This window comes from Acomys minous, assembly GCF_964271855.1.
Source record: "Acomys minous genome assembly, chromosome: 19".
Classification (NCBI taxonomy): domain Eukaryota; kingdom Metazoa; phylum Chordata; class Mammalia; order Rodentia; family Muridae; genus Acomys; species Acomys minous.
In genome coordinates, this window is record NC_140499.1 from 38,680,186 (window position 1) to 38,699,994 (window position 19,809).

General features: G+C 42.1%; 1 protein-coding gene across 1 annotated transcript in view; it reads left to right on the plus strand.

The window, feature by feature from the left end:
• ARHGEF26 (Rho guanine nucleotide exchange factor 26) overlaps nucleotides 1–19,809 on the plus strand; it is a 111,735-nt gene that overhangs the window by 70,081 nt on the left and 21,845 nt on the right. Inside the window, exons 8-10 of the mRNA XM_084769119.1 lie at nucleotides 2,565–2,639; nucleotides 5,038–5,127; nucleotides 8,794–8,948. Coding sequence (XP_084625245.1) covers nucleotides 2,565–2,639; nucleotides 5,038–5,127; nucleotides 8,794–8,948 — 320 coding nt within the window. The remainder of the gene's footprint in view (nucleotides 1–2,564; nucleotides 2,640–5,037; nucleotides 5,128–8,793; nucleotides 8,949–19,809) is intronic.

Sequence of the window (19,809 nt, forward strand, 5' to 3'; positions counted from 1 at the left end):
TCTGAGACCTTGGACAAGTCTCTTTGTTTTAGATCCCTTCCATCTCAAATGTTCCTAGATGCTTTGGCCCAGTTTCACTTGGAAATGTGATTCTTGTAGTTTCTACCATGCGTTGTGTAAAGTGGCTTCAGAATCCCAGCGTCCTTTGGAATTAGTTAACCGTCCTAATGGAAGCAAGAGTTTGACTTTGCATAATGACAAGACATGCTGAGGGAAGGGCACAGATACCATCTGCCTGTGATAGGGCCTGCTTAGCCAGTGGGCAGAGAGTGTCTTCTGATCTAATTAGGACAGATTGTCACAGATGTACTTTAAAATTGGGCTGTTATTTTGGCATCGTACCAGTTTTTATGTCTTTGATTTTACAGACCAAAGCACGGAATAAAAATTTATCAGAAATACATAATTGGGAAAAGCTGCAAAAATATATTCCATTTTCTATATTCCATTGTAAATTCTGAGATACTCTTAAGCCACAGTGAAAATCTGAAGGACAGCAAAGTGTGTGACAAATGTCACTTCTTTACTATGCCACAGTTGTATGACAGCTTTATCAGTATTTCAGACTCTTGTCACCTCAGTCTACCATATTTACCTTCTCCTTCTCCCCCATCACCTGTAATTTCAGAAACATAGTCACAGTTGGTTAACGATGGAGACACATCCTGGGAATGCATGGCTAGCAATGCCAGTGCCATGTGGCATTACTGATCATGTTTGTACGAATCCAACCTCAGCATCTCTGGGAAAAGTAATCTCGGTGTGCGGTCCATAATTGGCCCAATGAGTAACTTGAAACTTTTAGAAATTTGATTGATTTTCAAAGATTAGTATTTACCCTATCTAAAGACAGAATGCATTCATACTTGGTTAAACAGAATGGTAATCCTATTTCCAACACCCCAAACTGCACAGTTTTGGGCTATTTATGGCATGGTTACACCATGGGCTTCTTATGCTTTTGTGTTACACTCCTGCTGGAGATTCTGAGTGAAGCCGTAGCCTGTCTTCTCAGACAATTAATGAATACACACAATTTTTGGTAAAAGCTTATTATATAGTTTTCAATGAAAGATGTCTGCCCTCATGGAAATATCTAATATATTTTTTCATTATATTGCTTTTATATCATTAAGAGGGACAAAATTTATTTTGGAACCATGAACAGAATTCTAAAAGTGCAATGAACAGAATATGAAGTTATGAAGTATTAGTTGTATATATGGCTCATAATATGGTTAAATATTCTTTCTAGAAACCTTGCATATATATGTGTATATATATATGTGTGTGTGTGTGTGTGTGTGTGTGTGTGTGTGTGTGTGTGTGTGTGCATTCCTTATGACAGGTCAACTTTTTGAGAGGAGAATCATTACTATAAACTCACATATGATGCACTCCACACTTCTCTCACGTGGCAGTTCCATGGCCAGAGTTCTGGATTTATAGACTGCACTCATTTGCAGTCAAGGCACAATGGCCTGCTAGTCACCAGCCACATTCTGCCCCTGCCTGATGACTGATGCCCTCATGTGTTTCCCATACGTGAGAACCTGGGCAGAAGCAAATGTATTTAAAGCACTGTCTGCTAAATTTCACTTCACTGGGAAACTTACTTAAATTTGTTAAGGGGATGCACATTTTCAACATGGTTAGATCGGTTTCTTGAGCTTTCAAAGTTCTATGTACAAGCTGAGTGTTCCTTACTAAGAATGCCTGCAGTGAGGTATGTTTTATATTTTGAATAATTTTGGAAGATTTGCATACATATAATGAGGTGACATGGAAATGGAGTGCAAGTCTAAACGTGAAATTCATTTGTGTTCTAAGCATACCTTATATACATATTCTAAAGAGAGTTATATGCATCTAATAATTTTGTGTACAACAGTTTCCTGGTGTGGAGTTTTCCACTTGGGATGTGGTTATAACAGTCAAAAAGTTTTGTAGTTTTAAAGATTTAGGATTTGTATATTTTTGTATTTTAGGTAGTCATATTTCAGCTTATTTTTAATTGATCATCAGAGTAACTTCTCTTTTGTTGGGAGCCGACAGCATGCACAGAATTTAAATAAGATGTGGTTAAATCACTTACCACTTAACTCTTGGAACAGCGCCGGGGTGGTAGCTCTGGAGAGCACCTGTTCTGCATGGGCAAGGGCAGGCTGTATCCCTGCACAAGAAGCAAAACAAGACAAAAATCAGCCTCTTGTAGTAGCTAGCCTATGTTATATCTGGCATTGCTGCAGTTTTGCAGAGGAGGGAAGTGATGCTTATCTATGGCCAGTCTCTTGCCCGTGGTTAAATATCTAGCATAAGACAGGTCTGAGGTTTGTCAGCCAACCAGCTGGCCTCTGAACTCTTTGGTTATTTATCTGGATTCCCTTAGGCTTTCTGTGTTTAAAGAATATTTTCTAGTTTTGTTAATTGCATTTTAATATCCTTACCCCTAATATTTTGCCAGATACAGTGCTTTGAATGAGTAAGAGGAAATGGCTAAATAGCAAGTTAGTTTGCTTCATATGATAAATCAATTGGTTTTGTTTCCTTTTCCTTCATCTTAGACTATCTGTCAAAAAACACCCAAGGACTCTCCGAAGTATGAAGTCTGCAAAAGGGCCTTGAAGGAAGTGAGCAAGGTAAGTGTTTACCATAATAACAATAAACCATGCGGAAAGCTTGGAAGAGTCCAGCAGGTCTGTACTTGCTATATAAGTCTGAGATCCAGGGAGCCATATTCAAATGCATTTGTGTGTTGATTGTTTCAGACAGGTTTTGTATTATGTAGCCATCTAAATCTCATCTAATCTGATGTGTTAATAGCTATTTGTTGGTTCTCAGCTTCAACAAATATTTATAAACTACAGTACCAGGAATAATGCTGGCCTCTAAATATTTGCTGACAAGGCAGGTGTGGTTATTGCCTTCATGGTATGTGCAGGATAAAGAGAAAGACATACATTAAATAGAATCACAGGAAAGGGTGATGAGTGAAGTGGGAGGGAAGTAAGACTGATGCTTTAACTGAGGTCTAAAGAATAGCTGTGAACCAGAGCATGGAAAAGGTGTCTTGGGTGTGTAGAGGCCCAAGTGCAAGTGTTGGAGAATTTGAAGAGCTCACTGGGAGAGAGAGGGAGTAAGGGAGGGAGAGGAGGAGGGACAGAGCTAGGGAGCGATGGAGGGGGAACCAGGGAGGACATGTTAGGGAGTTGGGGGCTATAGTCTAAGGTGATGATGAAGCTATAAATTCATATAAGGTGGAAAGAAACTGTGTGTGTGTGTGTGTGTGTGTGTGTGTGTGTGTGTCTGTGTGTGTACCTTTATATGTACAGTAGGGTTGGAATTAGTGAGCACTATGAAGGACAAGAGTCAAAGAAATAAATATAATCCCTGATTGGACAACTGGGTCAATTTTTAATTCATTTCTGTGCAAAGATACATTCCACACTGGACATAGCGTAGTGCAGATGCTATGAAACATGAACTCTGGGTGAGAACTTAGGGGAGAGACACGAATTGGAGCCCTGGATTTGGGAGCCATTAGCATAGGTGAGAGCTGAGATAAGAGTATGCAGGCATTTACCTGGGATGCAGATGCAGAATAGTAAGCATAACAGCCACAGTAAATTCCTAGGGGGCACCAATGTTTAGTCTTATTTGGATGAAAATAGCCAGTATAGGAGACTTCAAAACAAATGAGATGTGTCAGAGAAAAGGAAAACAGAACAGCCTAGCAAATGACTAAACAGTTATGTCATGGATGCTCCTGACAGAGAACGGGGAAGTATGACTTAGGCATTTACATAGCTCATCCTTAGATGGCACAGAAGAATCAGAAGTATGCTAAGCAACGCGTGGATTGTGCAAACACTGCACATTGCCACCCCAGTTGCTGGCTACTTCAGGATTCAGGCCTGGAGTAGAAAAAGAAATAGTTGTAGCTGAAAAGGAAGTAGTGTTTATTTAAAGATAGAAAAATGGGGCTGGAGAGATGGCTCAGCGGTTAAGAGCACTGACTGTTCTGCCAGAGATCCTGAGTTCAATTCCCAGCAACCACATGGTGGCTCACAACCATCTATACCCTCTAAAGCCCTCTTCTGGTGTGCAGGTGTACATGCAGATAGAATACTCAGATACATAGAATAAGTAAATAAAATCTTAAAAAAAAAAAAAGAAAGAAAAGTGTATGCTTAGTTACTCTTAAAGTATGGCCATGCTTGTGGGTAGCATTATGAGCAGGGCATAGACGCGGAGACTGAGCATGCCAGAAACTTCCTAGTTGTCTTCTGTTGCCTGCTTCTTGCATGACTAGGAAAAGACCCTCACTCCTCTTTATTATAAAGTACTATTTCTTTTTATCAGCTTTAAGTGGACTCTTTATTGTACTCATCTTTAAAAGCCAGTTGGCAAAGTTGAGTCTAGTGACGCAAATATATACTAAATATTCATCAAAAGTCCATGAACCCATTTATTTGCAAATAATTCAGTATTTTTAATTGACCAGGGCTTCTCTTAGCTGGGTATTGCTGAAGAATTACCTCCACTTCCCTCTGCCAGCACCCCTTTGTGGTCCCATGATTTTATGTAACACTGCTTAGATTTTATTTTTTCCTCTGGAGTTGGTAGTCTGCGTCCTGCTGCCCTGCTCTGGGAGAGATGAGCTGTAGCTTGCCCTGACCTAGGCTGGGCAAAGATGAAGCTGGACAGGAGACAGGAGCAGGATAGAGAGAGACCTAAAGTGTGTGAGGAAACCTCCTGTGGAGGCTGTGGAGGCACAGAGCAGACACATCTCTGGAAAGCTTCTGAGACTGTTCCCCCGCCCCCAACCAGTGTTGGGGGCACAGTGTTCCTTCTGGGTAGAACTGTGGGTTCTCTAACGATCAGAAATGGGTCCCTGGAATGTCTGGTGTGTAGATGATTTTCGGGGGGAGACCTGATATTGAAAGTGTAGTTTTCTGGGGAAGAATGGGCCATATAAAGTAAAATAAAGTAAGGCTTCTCTTTAGATTTCTTCATCTCCTCATTCTGTGTTCCCAGTTGGTTCGACTGTGCAATGAAGGAGCCCGGAAGATGGAGAGGACAGAGATGATGTACACAATTAATTCCCAGCTGGAGTTTAAAATTAAGGTAGTCTTCTGTCTATGTTTATTGTATTACTGCTGCTAACGAAGTAAATTGGAATTAGCTTTTCAAGGAAGGACTATAAATTGGGAAGAGAAGCTAACAGAGGACTCCCCAGATGCCTAGGGGAGTCTCCAGGCTTCTCTCCCAGCCATTGAAGGAAACCACCAAAGAGTTAATGTAACTGAAAGTCATAGTTGATAAAAGGGAGTCTTCCAGCATTGTTAGTAGGTCCTGCATAATAAAGGTATCCCCTGGACTGGGCCAGGCTGTTCTAAACCAAGGAAGAGCACTACTCTGGTTTTTTTTGCAGAAAGTGTGTTTTCTCGTAAGTCTTGTTGAATGCATGCCACCTTTTACTGCTTGTCTGATATTGCTCATGAGCAGATGTCAGGATGAATAGACAAGCAGAAAGTGACAGATAATGGCAAACCTAGGTCATTGTCGGTTCTTTGCTAGAGTTCTTAGTAAGCTTATAATTGTGCTTTTATTTTATTATATAACACATAAATTTAATTAGGCAATTTTAAATGGCCCTATATATTTCCTAGCAAAACTTTCTAACTTACACGGTAGTTCTCTATTGATCAACATGTAATGGGATTCTGCAGAAGGCACATTCTCTGCCATGGTACAGAGTTTGGGAAGTGCTGATATGGGACAGCTATACCCATTTATTGCATAAACAAAAAAAACAGAACCCAGATAATAAGAGAGTCACTCAACTAATGATGGCAAACACCAGGATGAGTGTGAATCAGGCTGAGGGCCCCAGAGGTCCTGAATGACCATGGGGGTAAACTCTTCTATTGTAATACCCTAACTATAATCATCTAAATGCAGATTTGTGATTCATAAAATAGATTATTGACTAATTTAGATCATTTATAAATGCCATTTAGCCCACCTATGACCTTATATCTCTTGGTGAATAATAATAGACATTTGTATTTTGTTCATTTTAAAGATGAGAAAAACAGAAGTTCAAAGAGATTGAGCTTTTCGTCCAAGAATTATGCACATAATCAGGTGTGCTTGGTAAAGATAACATCTGCAGTGTAAGAAAGGCCTTTCCAGCATACAGCAAATCTAGAGGCCGGAAAATGAAAACTATACTTACTTAGTTCATTATGTGAAAGTTTACAAACTTTTCACTATACAGAAACAATAAAGACAAAAAATAGAGGAACTCACACATGGGGAAGAAGTAGTTGCATCCCTGTTCTTAGAGCATTCACCCTATACCTCACATGTGAGAGCAGAGTGACAAGGAAAGGAGAGGGAACAGACACTGGAAATGACAAGGCAGAAAGCTGCTGGCAGCGACGGGGTGGGGTGGGGTGGGGTGGAGGCAAGTGACTATTAAGTTTTTGAAAAAAGACGTTATTTCATTTAGAAATTGCCAATGGTCGTTCATATAGCAAGCAATCCAGAAGGATGAGGAGACGTTCGATTGGTGAGGTTGCAGAAACTGGCATCTTGCAGATTGCTGATAGAAAGGACTGTCACAGTCCTGGAACTTACTGTCAGATTTACTTAGCAAATTATTCTAAACGAGCAATCCTGCTTCTGAGGGATTATTCTGTGTGGGCAAATATAAATATCACATAGTTATTTACATAGTGCTTGTTTTAGCAGAGGACCAGAAACAATTTAGATATCTAGGATTACACCGATAGAGCACACAAAGCCGACTTTGGGGGTGGGGGAGGATTGGGGTTTTAGGTACCTATGGAAATTGTCTTATATATTATGACATAAAAAAATTAGATGTTAAAAAAGGTGTTTTTGTCAAAGACATTTCTGGAAAGCACAGAAGGATCTAGCATTTGCGATTACCTCTAGAGACAAGAGTCAGTGTGTAGGAACTGGGTGGGAGAGAAAGAGGGCGAAGGGGAAGTTTTTCCACATAATACTTCTAACACCACATTTTTGTTTCTAAAGGAAGCATAGACATTCCAGAAGCTACTCTCAGCTTTGGGTGATAAATGATAAATGATAAGTGAAAATTTATCATTTCCTGGTGGAATTCAAGGACTCTATAAAAATGCACCTACTTTAAAACAACAAAGCAGTGGAAAACTTGCTACCTAACTCCTAAACAGAGCATGTCATAGGGCGGCATGTATGCTGGCACACCTTCAGGACTGTCCTGGGCTTAGATCCAGGGCTGATGCGAAATGGCAAGACAGCCTTGTGCTGCCAGCCCTTGCACCTCCTGGGACCTAACCTGACACATGTGGTTTTTTGTTGTTGTTGTTGTTGTTGTTGTTATTTTTCTCCTTTATTAATTTATTCTTGTTACATCTCAATGATTATCCCATCCCTTGTATCCTCCCATTCTTCCCTCCCTCCCATTTTCCCCTTATTCCCCTCCCCTATGACTGTTCCTGAGGGGGATTACCTCCCCCTGTATATGTTCATAGGGTATCAAGGACAGCAGGTTACCAAGAAGAGACTTGATACCCTATGAGCACATGTGTTTTTGTAATCATTCCTAAGCACACGGCTCAGAGTCATCTTGAGCAAGCCTTTCTCTGTGGACCCTAGGCCTGCTCCTGTGAGAAGATTGTGTGATTCAGATTGAAGGGGCTGGAAACTCCACGGCCTTCCTCACGAACCAGTTTGCAAAGCTTGGGCTCAGCCATATTCTTTCATCTTCCTTGCTGAACTTGTATTTAGCTGATGGGCAACCTTCTTATGAAAGCCCCTTTTAAAGTTGGAAAACTATGAAATCCTTCCTTTGCTTCTTCATTTCCTCCTTAATATCCTCAATTTCCTTTAGCTGTTTTTAATCATTCTTCTCCTAGCAGGATGACATCTGCTGTGCCGTATTACTGTGCCTGTCTTCTGTGTATCTAGGAACTTTTGCTTATTTTATGGATATATGTTTTTAAATCAAGTTTTTTGGCAGTATGCATTTCTAGTAACTTTATTTTTTTTTTTAAAAAAGGAAAGAACTCTAAGGAGTGAAAATTATTCTGTGGTTTTGAGAGTCTTCCAGTTGGCTTGTACAAAGCTGAATAAAGAAAAAGTAGTATGTAATTCTTTGGATGCAGCCTTTTCTGGGAAGTTATGAGGGTTCCTGAGAAGGACTCCATTTTTATAGCCAGACAGTGGCATGAGGTTTTCAGGGATGTATTTACACAGTGCAGACTCCATCAGCTAAAAAACAGGTACTCTTGAGAATATGGCTTGGTGGACTTCTGTAGATTTTTCTTTTTTTTCTTTTTCTTGGAAAATTATTTTGTAATTAATAAAGTGGATACAGACTTTTAGACTTGTCTCTTGATAACCACAGGTGTCTATGGATTTCCATGTTTATACTCTACTTTAAGATACTTATAATAACTGGTAGATTTAATCACCAAGTTTTTCAATTTTAAGTGGCTCCAGGTTTTTGTTTTTGTTTGTTTTGTTTTATAGTTCAGAGTTAATGGGAAAGTCATGATTTTGTTACCCAATAACATTTTCTTGTTGTTTTGCTTTTGTATGGACAAGCTAATAAGCTTTTAATGTTGAAGAATCAGTGGTATTTTCTCTTGGAGAATGTGCCATCTCCAATTGCACCTTACCACTATCTGCCTGTAAAATAATGAAGCATCTCATCAGAATATAATGCATTATTGGCCTTCACTTGGATGTGGGCACTGAGCTTTTCTCTCTTCATAGCCCTTCCCTCTCGTCTCCTCATCCCGGTGGTTGGTGAAAAGAGGGGAGTTGACAGCCTACGTGGAAGACACCGTGCTGTTCTCAAAGAGGATGTCCAAACAGCAAGTCTACTTTTTCCTCTTCAACGATGTGCTTATTATCACTAAGAAGAAGAGGTGAGCACCTGTCAAGTGTTGCCTGTTAGGGCTCCATCCTTCTACAGCCTAGCTGGGTGTTGAATCAAAGTCCCATCTGGCTTTCACTGTCTCTGAATACAAGGATAGTTAAGTCTTGATTATGAAGCTCATGCTCCCAGGCACCCTCAACTGAGCTTTTACAGAGTCTCAACCAGTGTGCTCTGAGCATCTGAGGTACCCACAGCACTCCATTCTCCCACCATGCCTACGGAGGCTGCACTCCATTCCAACAGCACTTTCTAAACTTCTTCAGTCATAGGGCTTTTGTATAAATCAAAATAAATGGTTAAGGACATGTTAGGGGCAACTCTGGTATGCCTTATGACTTAATTTCAAAGATGCCCATAATGGTTATTTACCAATATGCGCCCATGCATGGCACGGTGTTGAGTATGCCCCTTCCTTGGGGGGAATGAAGTACCTGAATTGATGGTAAAGTGTTTTTTCTCTTCTGCCTTCCTGCTCTGCATTTATGTTCTTCTTGAGATGACCAGGGGGACGACCCTAAAGCTTTATCTTTACAGTTTTTGTTATCTCAAACAGTTCTCAGGAGGTACACACACACACACACACACACACACACACACACACACACACTCCTTAGCTCTGCTTTTCTCCAGGGAACATTCTCTATGACGTGTTTTACATGATGATCTTACTCAGTGCACATAGGGCTGCAAAGTAATTTCCTGTTGGCATAAGATATGTTTTGCATCTTTGTCAGCTATAGGGTGGAAAAATGGGAAAACTGTGGGGCATTTTCATGTATGAAGGAGATGGCATAGGATAGACTGGGTAGTGCAGAGGGTAAAATGTCAACAGTAGAGAGTTTTATGAAAATATTAAGTAAATGTCCAAATTTAACCTGTGAGATTTACTCTAATACTAGTTGTGAGTCACTGACTTTGTAGACTGATAAGTCAACCTAAAACAAGATTGAGGTACTTTTTAATCAGACAATATTATGAATTATTCAGTTGTGTGCCTATGACAGTAGAACAAAAACTATGATGGTGTGCCACAAAAGTAACTGGAAGAGGAAAGGGTTTGTTTTATCCTACAGTTCCATATAATAATTTATCACAGAGATAAATCACATCAGGAACCTGGAGGCAGGAACTGACGCAGAGGCCATGAATGAGTGCTGCTTACTGGCTAGGCCCGTGGCTAACTTATACCTCCCAGTATCACCTGCCCAGGGACGGCACTGCCCACTGTGGAATGGACCCAGCATCAACCATCAGTCAAGAAAATGGTGCACAGGCTTGCCTATGGACCAGTGTGGTGGAGGCGTTTTCTTAGTTGAGGTTCCCTCCTCCCAAAAGCCTAGCGAGCACAGCATGTTTTTATGACTTTCATAACAGATTTTTCTCAGAGTTTTTGGGGTTTTAGACAGTTTCTCTAGTTAACCCAGGCTAGCCTGGAGCTCACTATGTAGCCAGGCTAGCCTCTGTCAGTCACTCCCGCCTTGGTATCTTTAGTGCTGGGATTACACTGTGTCCCACCCTGCTTGGCTTTCAATATAAGTTAAGTTTTAGGGAGCCTGTGTTCTTGATCACTAACATCTTCCAGCTGTCTCAATGAACCCAAAGTTTTAACTCATCTTTTGAGTTGAAGGACAAAATAAAAACTGACAATACCGTGCCAGTTTTAAGTATTAGAGTTGTTTTGGCTGTGTTGACTGACAGCTTGATGGGAGCTATCGCTTCGGAGGTACTTCCAAAACCAGCATAGTGGAGTTTGTATTCTTGAGCTTGCACAGAGCTAGTCAATAAGCCCAGAATTAAGGCATAGGGCATCTCACTTAGCAGCCGATTTTGTCTTCACGGGTGGCTTTGCCATCATATTTTGTGTTGATCCAGCTATGCCAAGTTCATGTGCTCCAGTGTTTTTGAAATTGTAATCTTAATGACAGGAAGAGTAAGACATATATTCGCAGTCCAGAGGGCAACCTGAGGACCTAATTAACTTTTGTCGAATCTGCTATTTTCTTACCCTATAAATAGGTTCATCGTCTGTCTAAAGTCCTCTGAACTGAGGAAATATCTTTGACACCCTACTTGTCCATGAGTCTGTGGGAACGAGGGGTGATAAAAACAGGCCAGGTTTGAAATGTACAGTATGTCCTGCTATATTTACCCAGTAGCTTCCAGGAGGCAAGTGCAGATGCTTTGCATGCCAGAGGCCGCAGCGAGCGAGATAGAACCGCCTTGAGTCAGACAATCATTCAGACACGGCTACACGGGAGAGATAAGGGATCGTGATCTGTGCCAGGTCTCCAGGACTGATCCAGCCACCCACTGCCTGGTTGAAATTACAAGGCTCAGGCAAGGAGTTTGGCTGCTGGGCTTCTAGTAGTTTCCAGCATAGGGAGGCTTCTTTTCTGGTTACTGAGAGTGGTCCCGTGGGAGGACTGTTATTCCTCCTCCTACAGGCCAGGCTGGCAGTGTGAGCTAGGCTCGTTTCCTAGTTTGCTGAGTGTGTGACCGTCAGCACACAGCGGGTGCTTGCAGAGAAGGATTGGTGCAACCCATGGGGCCGTCTTCAAAGACAGTATTTTTTAATTTTTTAATTTTTTAATTTTAATGTTTTACATTAGAAGAAAATGCAAATTATATATTTTTTTATCAGGTCTGGGCTGCTTGTTAGTCATTTTATTAATAGTTTATTCCACCAAATGTCAAAGGGGTACATCTAATTTGATGACTTCTGATGAGAAAGTGAATTTCTTGGCTTTTGAAGCTGTGACTGAAAGCTACCTGCGTCTGCTTTGACCTGACCTCAGCAGCGGTGCTTCGGTTGTGGGGTGGCCCATGATGGAGTGTTAGGCACAATCTGCGGTGTCTATCCATTTGTTGGCTCACTTCTTCCCACTGTGACAACACCACCATCTCAAGTGTTGCCTCCTGCCTCTCCAGGTGAGAGCCGCTTGAGAGCAACACCAGCCTGGAAACCACCCTTGCTTTCTGAGTAAGACTGGCATGTGTCAGTGTATGGTGGGACGCAGCAATAAAAGTAAAATTGTTTTATAAACATGATGGGTTATGGCTAGTAGCAGATTAATATGTACAAACATATAGTGACTGATATATGCCAATAATAACACAGTAAGCTGGCTTCATACTATACCCACATCTATAGCTGTATGGAGTTAATTTTTGAAATGCATAAACTGAATCTAAGACCTCAGTTGGTTAAAACTCCTAAAGCTTGGGAGGCAGTTTATATGTATATGCCTAATCTTTTCTCCTACGTCTATGTGAGTCTGGAAGCAGACACCCTGTCCCTGCGCTGCTCTCCCATAGCTGTGGGATCACAGTAGTAGAAAGTGAGTGGTTCAGGAGGACAGACGGCCCACTCACACCCTTTCTGATGACTCCGGGCATGCTGTCCAGTCTGCCTGTGTTTCCACAGGGCCTGCTTCCCTGCTGTGTTCTCTGTGTGGCTCTGACTCTCCCCCTCCCCCCCATCTCTCTTCATTTAGAGCCTGGGTCAACCCGTCAATCCAGCATGACTCAATTACATCTGCAGAGGCTTCATTTCTAAATAAGGCAACTGTCAAAGGGCCCAGAGTTAGGACTCCATCGTGTTTCTTTGCAGCATATAGTCCAATGCACTACACTCCCTGGCTCCTTACGGTCACCTCAGTTAAACACAGCTTAAAGTGCAGTGACGTCCTAAGGTAGTCCTGGACCATATGTTAACGTCAGTTCACTCCAGTTTTGAATAGGTTTCAGAATGTTGTCATGGTCACATGACTCGGACATCTCTGTTTGGTGCTTTCCCATGTTATTGTCATAGCCAAATCTTGTCTATCAAATCTCTCCTTCTCCTGCATCCATTCCCTTCTTAGTAAAAGGTCCCTCTCTCTTTTAGATACTATGGTAAACCTAAAAGATTCTATGACTGTCTATGCTTGCGGAGCTCCCACATGCAAATGGTCACAAGCTTTCTAGCTAGCTCATGAAATATACCTTCTCTTCCACATGACCACACTGCTCTTATACCCACCTTTTTGGGTCACTTTCCCTCTTTGGTCTTTACCTTTCACATTCAAAATATGCTTCAAAACATGAAATCTATTTCGTTTACCCCTTGGCAAGACTTAGCATCTTATCTTGCTTTCTGCACAATTGCCTTGCACATCTCTCTGTCTGCTAGGACCTCCTCCTCCTTTGTTTGTGCTTCTCTTCACTATTCTAGATACCAGCCCCAGGAGGGATTTTTCTCTCTCCCTGGAATGTTTTTTTTTCCCTTCACTTCAGGGCTTTTCTAGGCAGCATTCTCATCTTTCAGGTTTATACCACATCTACTAGGGTTTTATTAAGTTCTCTAAGACAGTCTGTTTTCTGTCTCCCTGTGATCCAGTAAGCCTGCTTTTTTTGCCATAACATTTCATGTCAACTATGAGCCTGTGTCTCATATTGACCTTTGTCCTCGGTGTATAGCCAGCCACTGTGGTGTTAAGAATGCTCATATAACAAGTATTAGTTGAGGATGATCCAGTCAGTGTTCAATTGCTGTGAAGAGACAACATGACAGTAGAAACTTATATAAAGGAAAACATTTCGTTTAAGGCTCGCTTACAGTTTCTGGGGTTCAGTCCATTGTTGGCATGGCAAGAAGCATGGCGGCATGCAGGCAGGCGTGGTGCAGGAGAAGGAGCTGAGAGTTCTACGCGGGGACTGGACCTGGCTTGGGTGTCTGAAACCCCAAATCCCAAATCCCAGTCCCAGTGACACTTCCTCCAACAAGGTCACACCTTCTAATCCTTTCAAATAATCACGGACTCGGCTTTCAGCAGAATTCCCAATTAACATTGGGTCAAACAGTAGCTCTGTTTGGTTTTCACATGATACATGAGGGATGGGAATCCAGGCTCGTTCATTAGCCAGAGCTCAGCTCCTTTGTACCCACAGCCCCTCCCTGTGAGCCTGTGGGGCCATTTTCATTCAAACACCCAGATGGCTAAACAGAAGCACCATGGCCTAGATGCACTGTTCCTTCTGCCTCATGTCTCGAGCATCTTGGAATCTGGCTTAGTCTGGCCTTGCCCTCCACAATGTGTACACGTTGTCTTTCTTCCTCATGGCAGTTAGTGGTCCTAGGGAGCTTGCTGATGTTACAGTGGTCCAGATCCTTTCTCCTGGGGCTTTGTGCTGAATCACAGCCTTGGTGTCTTAGGCAGTAGAGATGTGGCTGATGTGTGGATTTGTCTTTCTGTGTGTATCTGTGACTCTTTCCTTGTGTGTTCTTGTCATTCAGTTTTGCTTTGGCTCAGACTTCAGGAAAGGCATTTATATCTTTTTTGTTTTGGATACTATCTTTAATAAGTAATAAACTTTCATTCTCTTTCCCTTTCATTTTTTTCTTCATTTTTCTTTCCTCTTCTTCTCTCCTTTCCTTCCTTCCCTCACATCTATGAGGCTGTGCTCCTGTAGCCATTGCACTCCTGATCTCCTGCCCCCACTTTCACAGTGTTGGGATTGTGGGTGCGAACCACCACAGCTTTATGTGATTCTTGGTATGGAACCTGGGACTTTGTGCATGGTAGGAAGGCACTCTACTACATCCCCAGCTGGTAAACAAACACCATGATTACTTACTCTTAATAAAAGCAAGTCTGGGTCTTGTTAGCAATGTGGCTTCTGACATTTTCTGGAACATCACCCATATACTTCTGTAAATGCCGCATAGCTTTGATTTACAAAACGAGATTGTTTGTAAAAACTAATCCACAGAGGCAATTTTTACTTGCTTTTTATATTTTATTATAGTATTGACTAACATTTTAGGCTACCAGTAAATGTGTCCTCATATAATATGGCTTAGGCACTAACAATACTGAATTATCACACCTTTTCACACTTGCTGTCCCAAAGCAAAGGAGAGAAACAAAACAGGCTTGAGAAATCCTGTGTATTCTTTTCTTCACTGGGAAACTCATTGTCAGATCATTGACTAGGCTTTCAGCAGAATTCTCAAATAACAGTGGCTCAAACAATAGAGATGTTTAGTTTTCACATGATGCATGGGGGGTGGGAATCAGATTCCTTCATTAGCCAGAGCTAAGCTCCTTTCTATCTGCAGCTAATCTGGAGTCTGGGTTTCTTTCTGCCCCTTTTTATGTTTAATGATAAGAAAAAACCAGGCAGCAGCCCTTATGTCGAGGTTAAGATGAAATTTCAAAGTAGTTTTCACTTTGTATTTCCTTAGTTATAAAAGATACTTAACATTTAACACATTTCTTAGACACTTCTGTTTCTTCATTTGAGAGCTACCTTTTAGATCCCAAGCCCACTTTTTATTTTTATTTATTTTTTTAAGAAGACATCTTTTTTTTTTTTAAAGATTCACTTGTTTATTATTATGTATACAGTACTCTGGCTGCATGTACACCTACAAGCCAGGGCATCAAATCACATTATAGATGGTTGTGAGCCACCATGTGGTTCCTGGGAATTGAACTCAGGACCTTCGGAGGAACAATCAGTGCCCTTAACTTCTGATCCATCTCTCTAGCCCCACTTTCTAAATTAGGTCATTTGTTCTCTTGATTATTTTTTGAGATATTTTGATTATCACTCTTCTATTTGATGTAGAGCTGGAAAAAGTTCTGTCTCCTATGTCGTCTTCCTCTTCCTGGTGAAGGTTATACCCTTTCTTTTTTTAATGCTTGTTTCAGCATTTTACAACTGGAACTGGTAGGGAATCTTGTTTGCAGGTTTCCCACTACACTTCCCATTCCTGACCTGGGTGCAAAGGGTTTTGCCTTCACAGCGCTTCCTTCCTTAAAGCTGGGGATCCCTGTGCCTGTTGCCCACTCCTAAAATCTGAGTCTTACAAACATAACTCAGATCTGTGGCAAGGCCCTGGGGTTTAGAAGATGGACTGTCTTTCGTGGGGCCACCAGGCCGTCATCCTGAGGTCATGGTCTTACACTAGAACTTGGTCCTCATCAGCTTTCAATGCCCAGTGGCTTCAGGCAGTGTAGGCTCCTTGGTGTCCTGACCTGGTTCCATCCTGTCATAAGTTTTTCCATGGTAATGTGTTTTCCTGTTATAGAAATTGAAGCCACCTGATGTAAGTTGTCTTTCTCTGCAGAATAAATTTCTTGGGAAATCAACCTTAAAGGATTCTGATTCAAATCATTTTTGCTCCAGGTACACTAAGCACGCTGATCATTGTAGCATTTGCTTCTAAGTTGAAGGCAGTGACATGGGAGAAAAATGAAAGAATGATTTTCATCTTTGTTTTATTTTTCCTCTCTGCCCCACATTCTTTATTACACTGATATCATGAAGTATTTTCTTCTGTGCCTCCAAGAAGAACTGGCATTGCTGCCCCTGTTCAAAGCATTGCAGTATCAAATCCTGGGGTCAGAAAGAGTTAGATTCAGTCCTGGCCATGTGACCTTGCCCGAGGCATTCTCAGCCTCTCAGTATCTTGTTGTGGAATTGGATGCTAGCCTCCAGAGTGCTTCTCTACCCCAGTTAGTTCTAAATTAAACAAAACAAAACAAACAGAGACCTTTGGTTTCATAAAAGCTTCAAGACACCATAACTGGGCAGGTATCAACCCTGTAAGCTATTTTGCTATTTCCCAGCTACACAGCCCAAGTTACTCCTGCCTGGGCTGCTTCTGTTCCATCAGGCCAGCCCACGTGGCTGTGTGTTGACGATCAGTACTGCCCCATGGGGACTTCCTCCCTCCCCAGCTTCTCCTCCTCCCGCTACATCTTCTTCTTCTCTGAGACCCCAAGCCCAGGAACTTAAGCCCCGCCTACTTCTTTTCTGCCCAGTTACAGGCTGTCAGCTACATTATTTGACCAGTCAGAGAGTGTTGGCCAGCAAAGTCACGCAAAGTCACGTACATGACATCACTTGATGTATGTAAGGATATACTCTGGGTGGCAAGCAGATCTTGGGGGCCAGTAATTAGCATTAGAATACATAACACCAGGTGGAGTGGGAGTGGTGCAGGCCTTTAATCCCAGCATGCAGGAGGCAAAGGCAGGTGGATTGCTATGTGTTCGAGGCCAGCCTAGTTTACAAAGAGTCCAGGATAGCCAAAGCTACACAGTGAAGCCCTGTCTCAAAACAAAACAAAACAAAACAAAACAAAAAAACAAAAACAAAACAAAACAAAAAAAAAAAGAAAAAGAAAAGAAAGAAAAAAAAAGGAAAGGAAAGAAAAGAATACATAGCACCAGGCCACATCCCCAACATATCTTAGTGACCCTATCCATAAAGTGTGAGGAATAATGTCATCTTCATGATGGAGTGTATGTGAATTCAGTAAGATAGTGCACACAGAGTCATAGCATCTTCAGTAATCCTTATGAAGTAACTGATACTATCAATATTAATTTCAGTGATGGATATATCTCTCTAAAAATTCTTGCCACAATTCAAATTATTACATCTTAATTTTTTCACTGTTTAAAAACTAGTGTAAAAATCTTCAAGCCGTGTTTCACATCTGAAGGCTGTGGCATACTGCAGGAGCAGGCCTGAAGTTATGGCCTTTGAAATTGGAGTGATTTAGGAATTAATGCCTGTCTTTCCCCATTACCCATCACAGCCATCAAAGGAGGAGGGATAGTGACATACGCTCATTCTTCACAAAGAGATGGGAATGGTGAGTGTGTGTGTGTGTGTGTGTGTGTGTGTGTGTGTGTGTGTGTGTGTTGGGGGCGTGTTTCTAGAACCATCTCTTTCTGTGGACTTGGTAGCACTCATATTGTAGTCAACCTCCATGTCCATGAATTCAGCCTGGGGTAGATAGAAAATAAGGTGTGTGGGTTGCTGTAATGCACTTGTACAGACATTTTCACATTGTTACTCTTTAGATGGTATGACATAGCAATTATTTTCATAGTGTGCTAGTTATTATAGATAATACAAAGTATATTTTTTAAATGGTATATGAAGGTACAGGCAAATATACAGCTCTGTAGAGGGACATAACTTATCCACAGATTTTGACATCTTTGAAGGTTCCTGCAACCAGTCCCCTCCAGATAGTAAAGGACAACCTGACTGTGCAGTTTTCATTTCCATTGGTATAAACTAGAGTGTGGGGGTGATTCCTGTAATCTGGAGTAACCTTGTTACTCAGGAAAGCGGCTGCCTACCTGTTCTCTGATCACGGGGCATCCTGGGCAGGGCTGGTAGAAAGCGCTAGGCCTGCAAGCTCTTAGAACTGCTTGTCTCCTCTTACTCAGGGATGATAGGCTGGGGAATTTGGCCGTCCTGCAGGCTTGGCTTTGGGGGTGTCAGTTAATCATAGCAGATGTTGTGATTTCTACAAGCGAGTGAGATCCTCACTTCTACTCTTTGTTATTCTCCAGACAATGGATAGGAAGTGTGGGGCATGTTTGTTAGTCTTGAGAGCTATTTTGAGAAACTGAATAAGTAAGGTTATTTGAAATCAGTTTCTTGTAAATAGTGCTCCTTCTTTGCTAGTCAGAGCTCTTGGCAAATTGTGGGTCTCTTGATATTAGTATTTATTTTAAACCCTGCTTAGTCCATTTGTCCATTTGCATGGAATATATAATTATCAGTCCTTTAAGAAATTCTCAGGTAATTTAAATAGATAGAACTCTACTAGGAAAACAAAAATAATAGCTAACATTTGGTATAAGCCAAGAGTGAGTGATTTTGAGGGCTATACACAAGAAGATGGAAATGCACATATTATCTCATACCATCCCCATGGCAACCTGGTGCCATCTTTGTACAGATAACCGCAATGAAGCTTGGAGAGGATTGAAACCCTGCTGAGATTAGCGGGTCAGCTGTGGGACGGGCCAGCTGTGGGACGGGCCAGCTGTGCGACAGGCCAGGTGTGGGACGGGCCAGCTGTGGGACGGGCTAGCTGTGGGACGGGCCAGCTGTGGGACGGGCCAGCTGTGGGACGGGCCAGCTGTGGGACAGGCCAGGTGTGGGACAGGCCAGCTGTGGGACGGGCCAGCTGTGGGACGGGCCAGGTGTGGGACAGGCCAGCTGTGGGACGGGCCAGCTGTGGGACAGGCCAGCTGTGGGACGGGCCAGCTGTGGGACGGGCCAGGTGTGGGACAGGCCAGCTGTGGGACGGGCCAGGTGTGGGACAGGCCAGCTGTGGGACGGGCCAGCTGTGGGACGGGCCAGGTGTGGGACAGGCCAGGTGTGGGACAGGCTAACCCTAAGCAGACCTTTTGAGTCAGATCTGTAACCTTACCTACTATGTTGAAATCCACTACTTCTGAAAACTCCACGAAACTTTGTTAAGATTGTCCTAAGCCAAGCTTGACACATGAAATCAAGCTCAATCAGATAGATCAGTTGGGTTTTGTTTTGTTTTTTGTTTGTTTGTTTGTTTGTTTTCTAATCCCTTAACTTGGAATAAATTCCAGTGTTGTTCAATGTTTTCTGTCTCAGCAATGTCTGGCTGGAATATTTTAATGCCAACTAAGCACCAAAGCAAGTTTAGGGATTTTGAAATCATGCTGTTGAATGAGCAAGGGAACCAAGTTGAAATCTGCAGAGGAAGAAAGAACTCTTGCGCATGCCCTGGAGGAAAACACAAAGACTTTCTTTTTTTTTTTTTTCTTTTTTTTTCTTTCTCCTTTATTAATTTATTCTTGTTACATCTCAATGGTTATCCCATCCCTTGTATCCTCCCATTCTTCCCTCCCTCCCAATTTCCCCTTATTCCCCTCCCCTATGACTGTTCCTGAGGGGGATTACCTCCTCCTCTATATGATCATAGGGTATCAAGTCTCTTCTTGGTAACCTGCTGTCCTTCCTCTGATTGCCACCAGGTCTCCCCCTCCAGGGGACATGGTCAAAGATGAGGC